At 39.8% G+C, this 14,891-nt stretch overlaps 2 protein-coding genes across 3 annotated transcripts in view; one reads left to right on the top strand and one right to left on the bottom strand.

Annotated features, from left to right (window-relative positions):
- Positions 1-4,966, top strand: part of LOC123377665 (SPHK1 interactor, AKAP domain containing) — a 110,459-nt gene extending 105,493 nt beyond the window's left edge. The window contains exons 11-12 of the mRNA XM_045030843.1: positions 39-223; positions 2,749-4,966. Of these exons, the coding sequence (XP_044886778.1) occupies positions 39-223; positions 2,749-2,892 (329 nt within the window). The 3' untranslated portion in view covers positions 2,893-4,966. The remainder of the gene's footprint in view (positions 1-38; positions 224-2,748) is intronic.
- A 3,591-nt stretch (positions 4,967-8,557) lies between these two features.
- DAW1 (dynein assembly factor with WD repeats 1) overlaps positions 8,558-14,891 on the bottom strand; it is a 32,798-nt gene continuing 26,464 nt past the window's right edge. Inside the window, exons 10-13 of one of the 2 annotated variants that reach the window (XM_045030844.1) lie at positions 14,521-14,635; positions 12,044-12,120; positions 10,005-10,167; positions 8,558-9,015 (exon numbers count right to left, since the gene is read on the bottom strand). In XM_045030844.1, coding sequence (XP_044886779.1) covers positions 8,981-9,015; positions 10,005-10,167; positions 12,044-12,120; positions 14,521-14,635 — 390 coding nt within the window. In that variant the 3' untranslated portion in view covers positions 8,558-8,980. The remainder of the gene's footprint in view (positions 9,016-10,004; positions 10,168-12,043; positions 12,121-14,520; positions 14,636-14,891) is intronic. The other variant, XM_045030845.1, reaches the window with a different exon arrangement.

Genomic DNA, 14,891 nt, shown 5'->3' with positions numbered 1-14,891 from the left:
GGTTAATACACATAATTGCATAGTGACTCCTTTTTCAGAAAGCACTTCTGGACTATCAGTGGAAACAGCCAATTGTCAAAAAGACCTACTGGTGATAAACTTTGACCTGGAGCCAGAGTGCCCAGATGCAGAGCTACGAGCCACTCTTCAGTGGATAGCTGCTTCTGAACTTGGAATACGAACCATCTATTTTCAGAGATCTCAGGAAAACAGAATTGAAAAGGTAGTATTTACCGTGTAGGGCATAACATCAATGTACTTTAACCTCTGAACTATAAATCAAAAGTTTGTAATGACAACAAAATTTCTTCCCAGCTGTTGTATATAGCTCAAAACAATAATCACTTAAAATGAAAAGAACAGGAGTACTTGTGGCACCTTAGAGACTAACAAGTGTATTAGAGCATAAGCTTAAAATGAGACCTCCTCAAATAGAGAACAGTATACACCAGTGAAGCAGAATTCACCTATTCAGGTCAGCCATTCCATTGCATGAAAGTGACAGCTGCAGAAATCAGGACAGAGTTAACAAAAAAAAGACCCTTAATGAGGATGTTCTTGGACAGTGCCAAGTGGTTACATGGAGTTTAACAAGCACCATGCAAGGTCTTAGTCTCCACTTAGGTCCCACTTAAGCCAGTTGGGGAAAATCCTGATCCCACTGATGTCAGTGGCAATAGGAGCAGAATTTGACATGGGACAGAGTAGTGCATACGACTCTTCAGGGATCCCATACATTGAGGTGAATTTCACTTCCAAAAACTGAAAGAGGACCTTGTTTACCAGTGCGTCACTTGGCATTGGTCCCGATAGTGGCTCTACGCCAACACTGAACTGCCCCTATTCCAGGGCCAGCCTGCTTCAGCCCCAACACATTAGAGCTACCTCAGGCATGACTGAGCTCATGGCTAGTTGCCCAAAGACCCAAGAAGCAATTCCTGCAGATGGAAGAGTTGGAGCACAGCTGTGTGCTGAGCTTACCTCCTTTGCCACAGCCCCACACACTCAGAGAACGTCCCCTGTGGGTAGATCCATTGGCTTTATAGACCCTTTGTGCTAGTGAAGCTGCAGCACAGTGAAGACCTGGACCCCCAGATTTCAAATATACAAGGAAGTGCACTCTAGTGACTAGAGCTTCCATTTCCTCTTTATTCTGCACAATGATTAGGGTTTTTTCAAGACTTTCCAGATTGTTTTATAAAATCCATAACAGCCTCTCTTCTGAATATGAGTGTTTAATTGCAACAATCAGCTTTCCGCAAGGGTACCTACCTGGACTGGGGCTTTAGCTACTAATTAAACATCACTTTTGCCAGCCACATTTGTGAAGGCATAACTATCTTTAGATGGAGGAGGAGACAGATTTTAAACTTTTTCAATTTTCATTACGGTGTTTTTCCAAAGCTTCAAAGCATGCAAGCTCCAAATGGCCTCCAGCACTGTGGGCCCTCAGCTACATGGAGGATATTTCATATTCCAAGGGCTTGCTTACTCCCCCTTAATGAGAACCACAGGATGCCATTTCAGACAGTTTATAACTGCCAAAACTGTCCCTTTCCCAGGGTCAGCATTAAAGGTTCCATCCAGCCATCAGGTTTACAAAAATATCAGGGTATTTAAATAAATCAATGAAAGAAAAAATATTACAGTCAATATTTTGGCATTTTAAAATAATATCTCTGGGAAGATCATTTTATCTAGCAGAGATATTGTTTGGTATTTCTTGAGTATATGCAGTTGGGAATCATAAACATAATTTAAAATGCATTCAGCAGCAACTGTCCAAATTGCATCTTATTTAAGAAGCAGCTGTCAGCTTTACTCGTGCTTTTGCAAACAGTTAATTCAATTGCTAAAATGCACTAGAGAATAACGAAGTACATCCTGCCTACAAAGCTGCTCTTGGAAATCACGTGCTTATTACACATAATTCAAATACATATTAAAGTTTGGGACTCAGTATGTAAATAGCAAACAGCTACACAAGCTACAGATACACAATATTTTCTTGTGTGGTTTAAAACTGGAAGATGTATAAAAAGGAGCCTAATTAGTTATTGATTGTGAAATTCAAGGAAATGAAAAGCTTTGATTTTCATTTCCAAGCCTGAAAAAAGATAGGCCAGATGCATGACATTATGAAGTCCTTTATTAAAATAGGAAAGCACAAAAGTGGATACAATGTAGGATTTTTTCCAGCTGTTTAAGACTATAAATGAAATGTAACCAAACAAGAATACGGACTATGATAATGAAAGAGAAAAGTATTTTTCCTTCAAATCTAAGCTCTTCAGGTTGGATCCCTAGGGTTGTACAAGATACAGTACCTAAGATTTTGATAATGGCCTGTCAATATCATGGAAGGTTGTAATTATTTATCAGGGTTAAAGATCTCCCATAGCTGTAAACAGGAATAAACTTCACTAATTTCAGCAGAATTGCTATTGATTTAACTGGTGTCGTTAAGAACAGAATCTGGCTCTCACAGATTATAGACTTTCATAAATGAAATGCAAAGTTCCAGATGTCCAAAAGTAGACATCTTTCAGATCCATATTTTATAGACAGACCCCTCAGCATATTGCACTGCTATTGTGTGCATGCAGTGCCTGAATCAGTGGTGTTCTGATCGCTAGCAGGGCTCAGTAATGTCATCATACTCTGAAGAGTTATTTGCATGTGTTTATTTAACAAAAGCTGGTTAAGAATACACAATGAATGAAACCCTAAATGTGCCATTTTATCTAGTTTCTAGATGTTATGCGGTTAGTTCACCAGAAGTCCTGGAAAGTGGGTGATATCTTTCATGCGCTGGTACAATACTGCAAGCTACATGAGGAAAGCAGAGAGAGGACACCTAGCCTCTTTGACTGGCTCCTCGAACTGGGATAAGAAACCTCGTAAATGTTTGGCATTTTCATTTTAATCCAGCTTAAGTGGCAGTGGTTTGTGTAATGCTCTAATTTTCAAACATCAGTGCATAAAACAAGCAGAAATATAGAAACTCTGCGGACAGTGCACACAACTGTACACTGAGCAAAGTGAAATCAAGGTGCACCATATACTATTATATCATGTGGGAGAACTTTGACATATTGTACTTTCGGATGTACTGTATAGGAGAGGATGGGTGTTTTGCGCCTTTGAAGTGAATGGATAATATGAAGGATGGATGAAAATAGGATATATTTCTATAATCAAATATTCTATTAACATCCTTCGATTATTTCAATCAACTGAAATGGAATTATACACTAACAACATTCAGTTTTTAAAACACTAATATGTGTACAGGTTAACTATTAGAACACTAGTGGTTTCCAGATGGACAGCCAAATGAATGCATAGGTGGATGTGCATCTTTAGATAAATAATATAGATATAGATATACAAGTATTTTTTAAAATCCTTACTGTGTCTAACGGGGTAGAAGACTTTGAGCTATTAGACCTTTATAGGTAGATGATACAATAACAAGCTGCTGAAAACGCATTATAATTTCCTCATGTGAGACCACTTATTTCTTCTCCATAGCCTTTAACCATCCTTGTGTTTTTCTGGAGGAACTCTCAAATATTACTCTTTAAAAACATTCTGATTCCTTTCCATTTTAATCAGAGGCCGTTTGGACCAGTGAATAATCAGAAGATATGGGTTCTATCCCAGCACCTCTGTGCCTCAGTTTCCCTATCTGTGAAAAGGGGGTGATGACAGTTACTGTCTTATGAAAGTATCTTATGCTTTAAGAGCTATGGATAAAGAGCACTATACACGAGATTATATAATTTTTAGTCTAATTTAATTGATTATTAAAAAGAAAAATCACCTGAGCATAGTCCTACCTGAAAAACTGATTGTATTGTCATACACATGCCTAAACTTTAATTTTGTTTTTGTTACTTACAAGAATACAAAATGATTCTTAGCACCTATAAGCATATGTTTACCTTAGGGTTACCGGCTCATTTTGGATATATATGTTTGGAATAAAAATGATAGTTCATGTTATTACAGTAACATTGATATAACTACAGTAGACTGCTGTTGAGAAGAACAGTTAGTATTATATACGTAATTATAAATTCTCTTGACTCTGCCAAAGAGATTGGTTTTGAATTTAAAGGGGAAAAAACAGCTTATTGCAGCAAAGCTCCTATTGTTTGAATTTCACATATACTGTGATTTGCTTCTTTGAAAACACAAACATTCATTTTTTTGTTTTTCCCTACATTAAATGATGGAAGAGAAATTCTACCTGTATTTCCCTGATAAAATGATATGAAAGAAATCATTTACCTTCCTTATATCAGTATATGCTTCTGTAATTTTTCCTGAAAATTATCCTTTTGCACTAAATATTTTTGAAAATTTTGAAATATTTTTAAATAAATTATGAAAAAGAGCCATACTATCAGTGTTACCACCATTAAATCCATTTCCACCCTCTCACACTCATTTGTTAGGGAAAAGATTTGTCAGTGAATCAATATCTATATCTATGTGATAAAGGTACGTGGCTAACCCTACATTTACTCTACAGTATACACAAAACAGTAAAGGTCACTTTATTGACAATATAAAGGTTGATCTACTATATACACTAAATTTAACTGTACAGCTATTAGGCCTGTTCCTGAGAAGCGCTGAAGCGCCACAGCTCCAATTGATGCCAGTGGAAGTTGTGGGCACTCCGCATCTCTGAGATGCTGACTGTTAATAACGTAAGTATTGAGTGTTACAGATTGAAAGTACTTTGTTTGTTCTAATAAATGGGAAAAGGTATTTATTTTTAGACCAAATCCAGTTAGTTATCAGTATACAAACTTTTGCTGTGCTAGAATAAATGTTTACTTACCTTACAAAGCACAACTATCATGACTGGGTTGTAACAGTGTGATGAAGTTACTTCTGTACAGTAGTTCTTAATGTTGCAATCTAATCAGAAATAAATTTGTGTTACAGTATGTGTCCCCTTTGCCTTTCTAAAAGGTGTTGCTGTGTTTTTATTGCATATTGGAAATGGAAACTGTGTAATACATTTTATTTGACCAACTAAACAATATTCGTGACAATCATTTAGCCTTCCCAAACCTGCTTTTGCTGAATGCAATGTCTCACAACAGGTCCTTATACCAAAGGCGGTGATGGAAGTTGAGGTCGCTCATCACCTCAAAGGCTTATGCCCCTAGTTTTAGTTATTTATGGTCTCATTTTCAAAAGTGCTGCTCATCTCTAGTGCCCACTGACTTCGGTGGGATTTGTAGCTGCGCAGCACCTCTGAAAATCAAGCCACGACTTATATCTCTACTTGTAGCCCCGTTTTAAAAAGCGATGGAGTGGGTGATTAGATCTTAACAGATATTAGAAGCCAAACAGGGTCAGACTTAGCATTATATTGATGTGTAATTTTGTAAGAGTGAATCAGATGCAATAAGAAATGAATCAGTAATAAACCAATATCTCTGCACAGTGTGAGAAGTTGCTGTTCTGCTGGAGGTACTGTCCTACTGATAAAACATTAACCTGTCTATACTAAGGTTATATGCAGCTTAGTTGTAGCCATGCTGGTTCCAAGATATTAGCAAGAAAAGGTGGGTGAGGTAATATCTTTTATTGGACCAATTTCTGTTGGTGAGAGAGAGAAGCTTTCAAGCCACACAGAGGAGATCGTCTGTTTTCTTCTGTTGGGCCAGTAAAGATATTACCTCACCCACCTTGTCTAGACTAAGGTCACACAAGTCTAAAAAAGGAACTGTTAGACCCACAGAGTGTGTCTAAATTCTGCCCTGAAATTTCAGTTTAGTAAGTAATTAGCCTCACTCCTCCAGCTCCACACAACTCTTGAGCAATGGGCTGGCAACAAACTAGCAAGCAATATTAACGGTTTAAACCTTAAATTAAAATCTTAAGAGTGGGTGAACTTAAGTAACAAGTAACTTGTAATTGTTTCCAACATGCTTAGAGACCCGTGTCTATGCAATGTTATATTCATGTTATACCTTTAACTTCTCATTTAAGAATGGGTTCATTTTCATTTCCATTCAGAGAGCTGTGGCTTTGCTGAGGTTCCAAGTTTTATTCAGATGACATGGGACCTGATCCTGAAATGCTGAGCACCTGCACCTCCACTGAAATATATGGGAGGCAAGTGCTCATTAGGTCTCAGGATTAGGTTCAGAATAACCACAGCTACGCGCTCTCCTTTTTGCTCAGTGCAGGAGGGATGCAAGAGCTAAAGCAGGGTCCTTATTGTCATTGGTTAAGCAGTGCAGAAATGCCTGCGTTTATTTAATTGTCACAAATGCTGCACACTCCTAATGGTCAGGTGTAAAAAAAGCCTTTCCCACTGCTGAACAGAAAAGGAAACCCAAGGTCAGGCTTAACTGGGTTGGGCAATCAGAATGGGGAGGGGGGAGTCCACTATCAAAAAGTGTGCTGCAAAATTACAGTGAATTTTAAATGTAGTGAGCAATGATGAAATTCACCAGAAATGAGAACACCATATTTTATGCAGCTTCAGATAATGCCAGCAGCCTACACTTGGACTGAGATCACTATAGCTCCTCAGCATGTGGCTTTGCCTAATAATTCTGCCTTACCCATACATAGGTTTGAGGGGGAGGATGCAGAGGAAGTCTTCTTATAGTTAGCTCTTCTGTTCAGTCTACTGCACACCCACGTAAAGAGGCGGCAGAATTTGGCCTGCACTAAAATTCAGTGAAGTTTATAGTACTCCCTGTATGAGTATAGTAGTAACTCCTCAACATAAATTAGGCTGGCAGAATTAAGCACTTAATTCTTAATTAAGCCAGATCTTGCTGCAGCACTGGTAGTCCTAACATTTGCATGGGAATTTAATTTTCATTAATATGTAAGGTCTGGTTTTTTTATGTTTAGCATCATTAATTTCTGATAACCCATACTCTTCCTAATACATGTGCTAACATCAAAGATTGTCTTCTCACAAATCTTTGTTAATTAACCAAGGCTGAAAACATTTTACTGGGGTTCAAGGTATGAATGATTAAGATCTGCCTACAGTCAGCCTATTAAATTCAGGATTTATTTGTTTCTGGAGAGGCAGGTTTTGCTGCAGACACTGCCTGTTTATCTTGCATGGCCTTAGTACAGGGTTATATAACCTGCAGAGAATGACTGTTGCCATGAATCATGTATTCTAGTTTTCAGAATGTCAGGGAGACTAGTCAGGGATATGATCAGAGACCATGAGAGCTATTTAATAAATAAAAATTATCTCTAGCTTAGAAGGAAAGAGATTTAATTCAAGGCAGAGCCACTACTCTGAGGGTATACTAAGCCTTTGGCAACTACCAGTGAACTCATAATGCCACTGGTTTTAATGTTTCATATATCCCATCCTGCAGCCATTGTCATAATTGGGAATAGGCCTTTAGAAAATAACTTGATTGCAGCTGTAAAGATGTTAGCATTTAGCAGGACAAATAGTTAAATGAGCCATCTGGTCTACCAGGCTAATTAAAAATGATTAATAGGAAGATAGTGTCTGCTATTTGTGAGGCTTCTGCACCCCCACCCTCCCACCAGCTGAGAAGGAAAGTGAGAGAGTGGAGAAAGCCACAGGAAAGCAGCACAGAGAGAAAAGTGGGTGCTCCCCCTATCCCTCCACAAAAGGTCTGAGTGGCCCCAAAGTGAGAAGAACCATGGAGTGGCACAAGGAGTTGAAGAGGGGGCTCTCACTAAATAATAAGCCCATCCTCTCTCCCCTCTCTGTTCCCCACAAACTGCTTACCTTACCCACTGAAAGTGGAGGAGAGTTAGAGCTTTAATTCCTGCTGCATAATCCATCAACCCCCTCTGAGAAGTCAGAGCTCATCCATAGAGGCTGGCAGCCAATGATAACCCTGCTACTGGTCAGCTGTAGTGCTATGACTGGTTTGGGGTTCTGGAGGTTGAGGGGAGACAGAGTCCCTTGTATAGCTGGATGGGACCGCAGGGCTGGGACGCTGCTGTCCCATGAACCCCTCTCTCACTCACTCACACACACACTTCTTATTGGTCAGGGTGGGAACAAATGCATTGGCTCTGCAGCTGCTTTAAAGCTGCAGAGTCCTTGTATTGCTGGACCCTGTTTCCTTGAATTACTGCCCAGTTGCATAGGAGGGGAACACATGGACATGGCTCAGTGAGCTGTTACACTGTTTGGAAAATACAGACTGCACACAGACACACACATATACCCTCCATTTGATTCTGTCCCCCTCACTCACAGACACACTAACTCCCTTCCCCCTTTCATGACTTTGATTCTGCCCTCCTCACCTCTTCACAGGTTCAGTTATTGGTGACTGAACTGTCCAGCTAGGTCCTAGACTCCGCTGTCTCTCCATAGAAAGAGCAGCTTTTCTGGGAGGTTGGGGGAAGGAAGAGGCAGCCCCCCCTAGAGGTTCTTCACCCACCCCAGGTGAAGAGATGAAAGAGGGAAAAAAGGGTTTTTTTAAATGCAGCATGCTCTATATTTAGTAATAGCAATGTAACTTATAAACAATGACTAATACATTTTCTCCCAAAAATACCCAAGTAAGAACACTGCACTACAATTAATACAACTTAGCACTTTAGCTAAACATTTTATTACATACAAAAAAGTAAATGTAGTATAGAAACACTCACAGGAGATGTGCAAATAATGCCCTTTACACATGTGATAGTACCATGATGCTATTTTTTATTATAAATGTTACATGTAAAAACAAACAGTGGCCTGTCAAAACATGCAACTAACCTATTGTATTCGTGCTAATGATACAGATCACTAGCTGAATTCAGCAGTCCAAAGAGTCAAACCTGTCAAAGTCCAGGGAACTGCTCTACTTCAGCAAGACTGAGAACTCTCAAAGAAGGCAAAAGGAAAACAGAGTTCTGAACGACTGCTGATTTTTGACTACTCTTATGATGTTGATCAAAGCTTCGAGCAAATTGAGCCATACCTCATCTTCAGTCAGCGCCATATCCTACAGGTGTTATCCTTGCTCCCTAGTAATAAACACACATTATAGGCGATTACTTTTGTCCCTACCGTATATATTTTCCTTCTTAATTAATATTTAAATAACTAGCATGTAGACAGATCTGTGTAAGCAGACTTCTCTTGCCTGTGTCTGCAAAGAGATACTGGAGCCCTTCAGCAGCTGCAGTACTCTGTATGGCTGCTGCCCTCCTGCATGTGTGGAGTTCAGAAAATGGCTCCAAGCAGTTGTGGATCCACTGTTCATGCCTAACTCTTTCACAAGACCTCCTCTGTTCTAAAGTGGATGGAGCTTGCACAGAAAACAGCTCCAGAGGCACTGACAGTTCAGTCCCATTACAGAGGTTCTTTGCATCCTGCCCATCGCCTATTCCAGGGGTCCACAACCTCTGGCCTGCAGCTTGCCAGGGTAAGCACCCTGGTCAGCCAGGCCAGTTTGTTTACCTGCCATGTCTGCAGGTTCGGCCGATCATGGCTCCCACTGGCCACGGTTCACTGCTCCAGGCCAATGGGGGTGGCAGGAAGCCGCGGACAAGCACATCCCTCAGCCTGCGCCGCTTCTCGCAGTCCCCATTGGCCTGGAGCAGCAAACCACGGCCAGTGGGAGCCGCGATCGGCCGAACCTGCCAATGCAGCTGGTAAACAAACCGGCCCAGCCTGCCAGGGTGCTTACCCTGGCGAGCGCATGCCAGAGGTTCCTGACCCCTGTCCTATCCCCTCACGGTGCATGCAGTGTGAGAACTGGACTGAGTCAGCTGTTTTGTGGATAGGGCATGCCCATGGAAAAGGTAGCAGGGTTTAGCCTAAAGCTTTGTCCATGCCTATATTCAAATTTGATCATAGCAGTATGAAATTGAACCACAGTTCTTTAGTGCATTTCTCATTCTACCTTGGCTATGTGTTGGAAGTCACTGGTGCTCTCAACATGTGTGGGATGGTCCAAGTACATGTTTTGTTTCAAAATATAAAACAGTATAAAAAAATCCCAGATAGTTACCTGTAATGATGATATCGCCTTTGTAGTTGAAAGCACATGAGAATATCTCATCAGTGTGTCCCTCTAATATTTGAATGCATTGTCCTGTATGAGGGTCCCAAAGTCGAGCTGTTTTATCAGAGCTGGCTGTTAGGATACGACTACCTTGAGGATTGAAGCAGATCTTTAAAACAATGACAAAAAAAAGTGACACCAGTTAGCATTCCAGCCTATATAACTGGAAGAGAAAGCACGATTCAGTGGTTAGCACTTACAACCAAGAGTCAGAGTTCAATTCCTAATATAAAATTAAGGCACAATCCAGCAATTGGATCCATACAGGCAGACCCTTGCCTCTGGGGCTGGGTGTGCAGTTGCAAGGTCCATCCACACTGAGACAATTACAGGATCAAGACCTTGGATAGTAACTCCCCAATTGCTGTGACATTATATGCATGTTATTTATATACTGTGGCTTTCACTGTATGTATATTTGAGAGTTTTTTATGTGAAATGAGGTAATTCCCTATAATAGTTTAACTCCCATTAAAGACCACTACTTTACATTGCCAAGTTTGCATATGTTTTTAACTCCTCATACATAATTTAAGGAGCATAACCTCACTATATTGGGTTTATTACACAATTTAAAATGTCATCACACAGACTGTTTGTGAATTATTGACTGGTAACAGTGCTCAACATATCGTGCCTCTTCCCCCCCACCCTGAAAAAAATGAACTTGCAGAACAACAGACTCTCCATAATATCACATCCTTCCATGCGATATATGCAAAGACAGAGCAGTATTCAGTGTGCCCAAAAGGCAAATTCTGGCTCCCAGGTAGAGAAGTTAGTTCCAGAATTAGGGCCTTTGATGGAGAATGCCTTGCCACTGGCCCCTTCTCTTTTAAACCGGAGGAAAAAATGGTATTGCTTAGAACATAGTAGGTAAAGTAAGGCTATCCCTTCTCAATCTAACTTTCTCTCACTACAGGATATTAATAATCAGATGAATGTAGGGAAAGAGTGTAACAGAGCAGTCTGCCCCTTTAAGGTTCCACAGAGCAAGGGAGCAGAAAGCCAAAGGAGAACCCAGCCGCCAGCTGATCCAGCTAATGATTGGCTCTGATTCCAGATGGAAGATATAAGTGAAGATCTAGGTCTGTAAGAGAAGGAGGGCCAGAAGATACAAACACTTCCCTGAGCAACAGGGCAGGTAAGCCTTGTGGTCACCCTGAGAGTAAGGGAAGGCCGAGAACCTTCAAATAATGGACGGTAGAGGACTCTGCGGTATTGGTCCAGGTCAGGACTATCACTTCTGTTACTTGTTCATTTTTGTTTTTGTGTAAAAGCACCTGTTCTGAAGGCTAAAAACAGAGTTGGGTGTGGCTGATCGTTTTGTCCCCAAGCTGGTGGACAGACCCACCAGACTACAAACAGCAAGACTTCATTTTTTTTGCCAAGAACTAGCCTAGCTCCTAAAAAGTTAATATTTCAACCTTGGAAATCACCAAACAATTAAAGCATCATGGGCCTGCACACTAGTTTGAGTGCTCACATAAATCATGAAATAATGATCCACTTGAATGACAAGCAAGAAGAATTGCAATAATTAAATAACAATCTTTGCCTTTAGGGTAAAATTTCAAAAGCACCTAAGTCAATTAGGAGCCTTCATTCTATTTTCAAAATTGACTTGGGCACCTGACTTTCAAAGAGGGATAGCCTCCTACGTGAATATGTTCTTTTGAAAATGGGACTTAGGCACTTAGAAAATTCTACCCTTAATATTTCACCTGAGAGACATGGGCCTCCACCCCAGCTGCACAGAGGAATAAAACAGAGTAAGGAGGGGTTCAAAGGCCCCTAAATTGGCAAAATCAGGGAAGCAGCTTGTCTGAGCCATGTTCCCCATCCCAACAGGAATCTGAAAAGTCTTGGAAGACAGCATCCTAAGTAAGCTATAAAAATCCATGTTTACATTTCATCTTGAAACTTATGCCAATGACATGTAATAATTGCAGGTTAGCATGATGTCACTTAGAAATAAAACTCACCTTAGAAATTTCACCTCCATGACCTTCCAGCTTTGCAATGCATTTTTTTGTTTCAGCATTGTAAACTCTTGCTGATCCTGTATTAGAAGAAAACCCATTTGTAACTGTTTTGCTTAAGTCTATATATAAAGTGTTTACATTCATTGGTAGTACTCCTCAGCTTGGACCCACTGAAGTCAATGGAAGTTTTGCCACTGACTTCAGTGGAAGCAGAAGAAAGTCCTGTATTAGGAATAACTACGTTAAGGTCTGATTCTTCAAATATAAACATGAGTAACTTTTCTCATGCAAGGAAACCCACAGACTTACATGCATATTTTCAGGATTGGGTCCATGCAGTGGTTGCCTGTAAAAAGTCATGATTTGCCAACATTTAAGTACATGGTGATATTTGACATCACCACAGGTTTCCCTTATACATAAAGTAGGTCAGGAAATATCTGTGCTATGGTAGGAAAATATTGACTTTTTAATGGCTTCCACTGTACGACCTCTAAATATACACCCACAATTTGTATATACCTTCGTGTAATCAAATACTGCATGTTTGCTAGTGTTTTGTCCAATCTAGTAAGTGTCCCAAGTGATTGGGCTTCTGTAGGCCTACACTGTCACAAAGTTGTTTGTCATAAATTACATTATTTTACTTCCTAACATAGGAACTACCCAAATCAGATCAGACCAGTGATCCGATATCCTGTCCCTGACAGTGGTTGGTACCAAACGCTTCAAAGGAAGGTATAAAACATAATGAATAAACATGCAATAACATATAGCATCATTAATATGTGCTAATATTGAAACAAAAAAACAAGGGGGCTGGAATGTAGAAAACTATTTATTTTGACTCATAGGAAATAAGAACCATGCAGAACACCTGAAATGCTATAATCTGCATATGCAGGCTAAAAGAGAGAGAGAAAATCTATGGCTATTTAAAGCTAATCAAGAGACAATTTTATTATCAAGGTAGCTAATGTGCAATCTGCTGAACACAATCATGAAACTAAATTGTTTATTTCACCCCCTCATTGTTATGTATTCTCATTACATACTAGGAAGCCATAGTAATAGTTTCATTTTTAAGCCTCTAACTAGCTTTCTGTTTAAGCACAAATTTGAGCCACTCAGACCTAACTTAATCGAAAAGCTATTTTCTCCCTGCAGTCTCTCATGCACTTTCAACCACAAGAGAATTTAAGTATCAGAGGGGTAGCCGTGTTAGTCTGGTTCTGTAGAAGTAGCAAAGAATCCTGTGGCACCTTATAGACTAACAGACGTTTTGCAGCATGAGCTTTCGTGGGTGAATACCCACTTCTTGCATCCGAAGAAGTGGGTATTCACCCACGAAAGCTCATGCTGCAAACCGTCTGTTAGTCTATAAGGTGCCACAAGAGAATTTATTTCCCCAGAAAGCTTGAGGTTAACTGGACAAGGCATCTTGAAGAAGATGAAAGTCTGAAAAATGAGAGATTTCAGAGTGGTAACCGTGTTAGTCTGTATCAGCATGATGTATGCCATCATGTGCCAGCAATGCCCCTCTGCCATGTACATTGGCCAAACCGGACAGTCTCTATGCAAAAAAATAAATGGACACAAATCAGACATCAAGAATTATAACATTCAAAAACCAGTCGGAGAACACTCCAATCTCCCTGGTCACTCAATTACAGACCTCAAAGTCACAATACTCCAATAAAAAAAAACTTCAAAAACAGACTCCAACGAGAAACTGCAGAATTGGAATCAATTTGCAAACTGGACACCATTAAATTAGGCTTGAATGAAGACTGGGAGTGGATGGGTCATTACACAAAGTAAAATCTGTTCCCCATGCTAATTTTCCCCTACTGTTACTCACACCTTCTTTTCAATTATTGGAAATGGGCCATCCTGATTATCACAACAAAAGGGTTTTTTTCTTTGATTACTCTCGTTATAGTTAGTATGGCAACACCCATTTTTTCATGGCTTCTGTGTATATATGTCTTCCTACTGTATTTTCCACTGTATGCATCCGATGAAGTGGGTTTTAGCCCACTAAAGCTTATGCTCAAATAAATTTGTTAGTCTCTAAGGTGCCACAAGTACTCATTCTTTTTGAAAAATTAGAGTTTTAACTTTGAGAGAAATCTTATAGATAGATAGATAGATAGATAGATTAGATATAGATAGATAGATAGATAGATAGATAGATAGATAGATAGATATATGAAGAGTTTGTTCTCTCTCTATATATATATATAGATAGATATAGATACCTTAAATACATCTTGATCCAGATATTCTAGCCCAGATTTTCTGGGTTTGGCCAAGCAGCACCCAGCACAGGAGCAGAGGGGAAGGGCAAAGTAATGTTTATGCTACCACTGTGTTCCTCTGCTCTTGGGGTCAGCCAGAGGCCTAAGGGCTGCTCTAACATTCACTCCGGTGCCAGTATATGAAAACACAGTGCTAGCCCCAATCAAGTCACCTACCATCAGCTGAGGAAGTTGCAATACGCTGGCCAGTATAATCAAAACACACATCTAATACTTCATCATCATGACCTGTTAAAGTTGCCACACGTGTCCCGGTCACAGCATTCCACAGCTGCATGTGGATAAAAAGCAATAAATAAAACCCCACCCAAGTAATTACAGGCAATCATAAGCAATCTTACTATTTATTCTGACTTGAATTGCTGGATGTGTATATAGTCAGTCAATCAGTATTGTGACTGATTACATACAAATCATATATGCACTGATTTAGTGCATAACAGAATGTAATACCTTAATAAATGTATTATTGCATGACTACCCTGGATTTAAACCAGTGGAGAGGAAATGTATTTGCTTAGCCAGTA

This window comes from Mauremys mutica, chromosome 9, assembly GCF_020497125.1.
Source record: "Mauremys mutica isolate MM-2020 ecotype Southern chromosome 9, ASM2049712v1, whole genome shotgun sequence".
Classification (NCBI taxonomy): Eukaryota; Metazoa; Chordata; order Testudines; family Geoemydidae; genus Mauremys; species Mauremys mutica.
The sequence above is the reverse complement of the archived record's forward strand: the minus strand, read 5'-3'. Positions and strand labels throughout refer to the sequence as shown.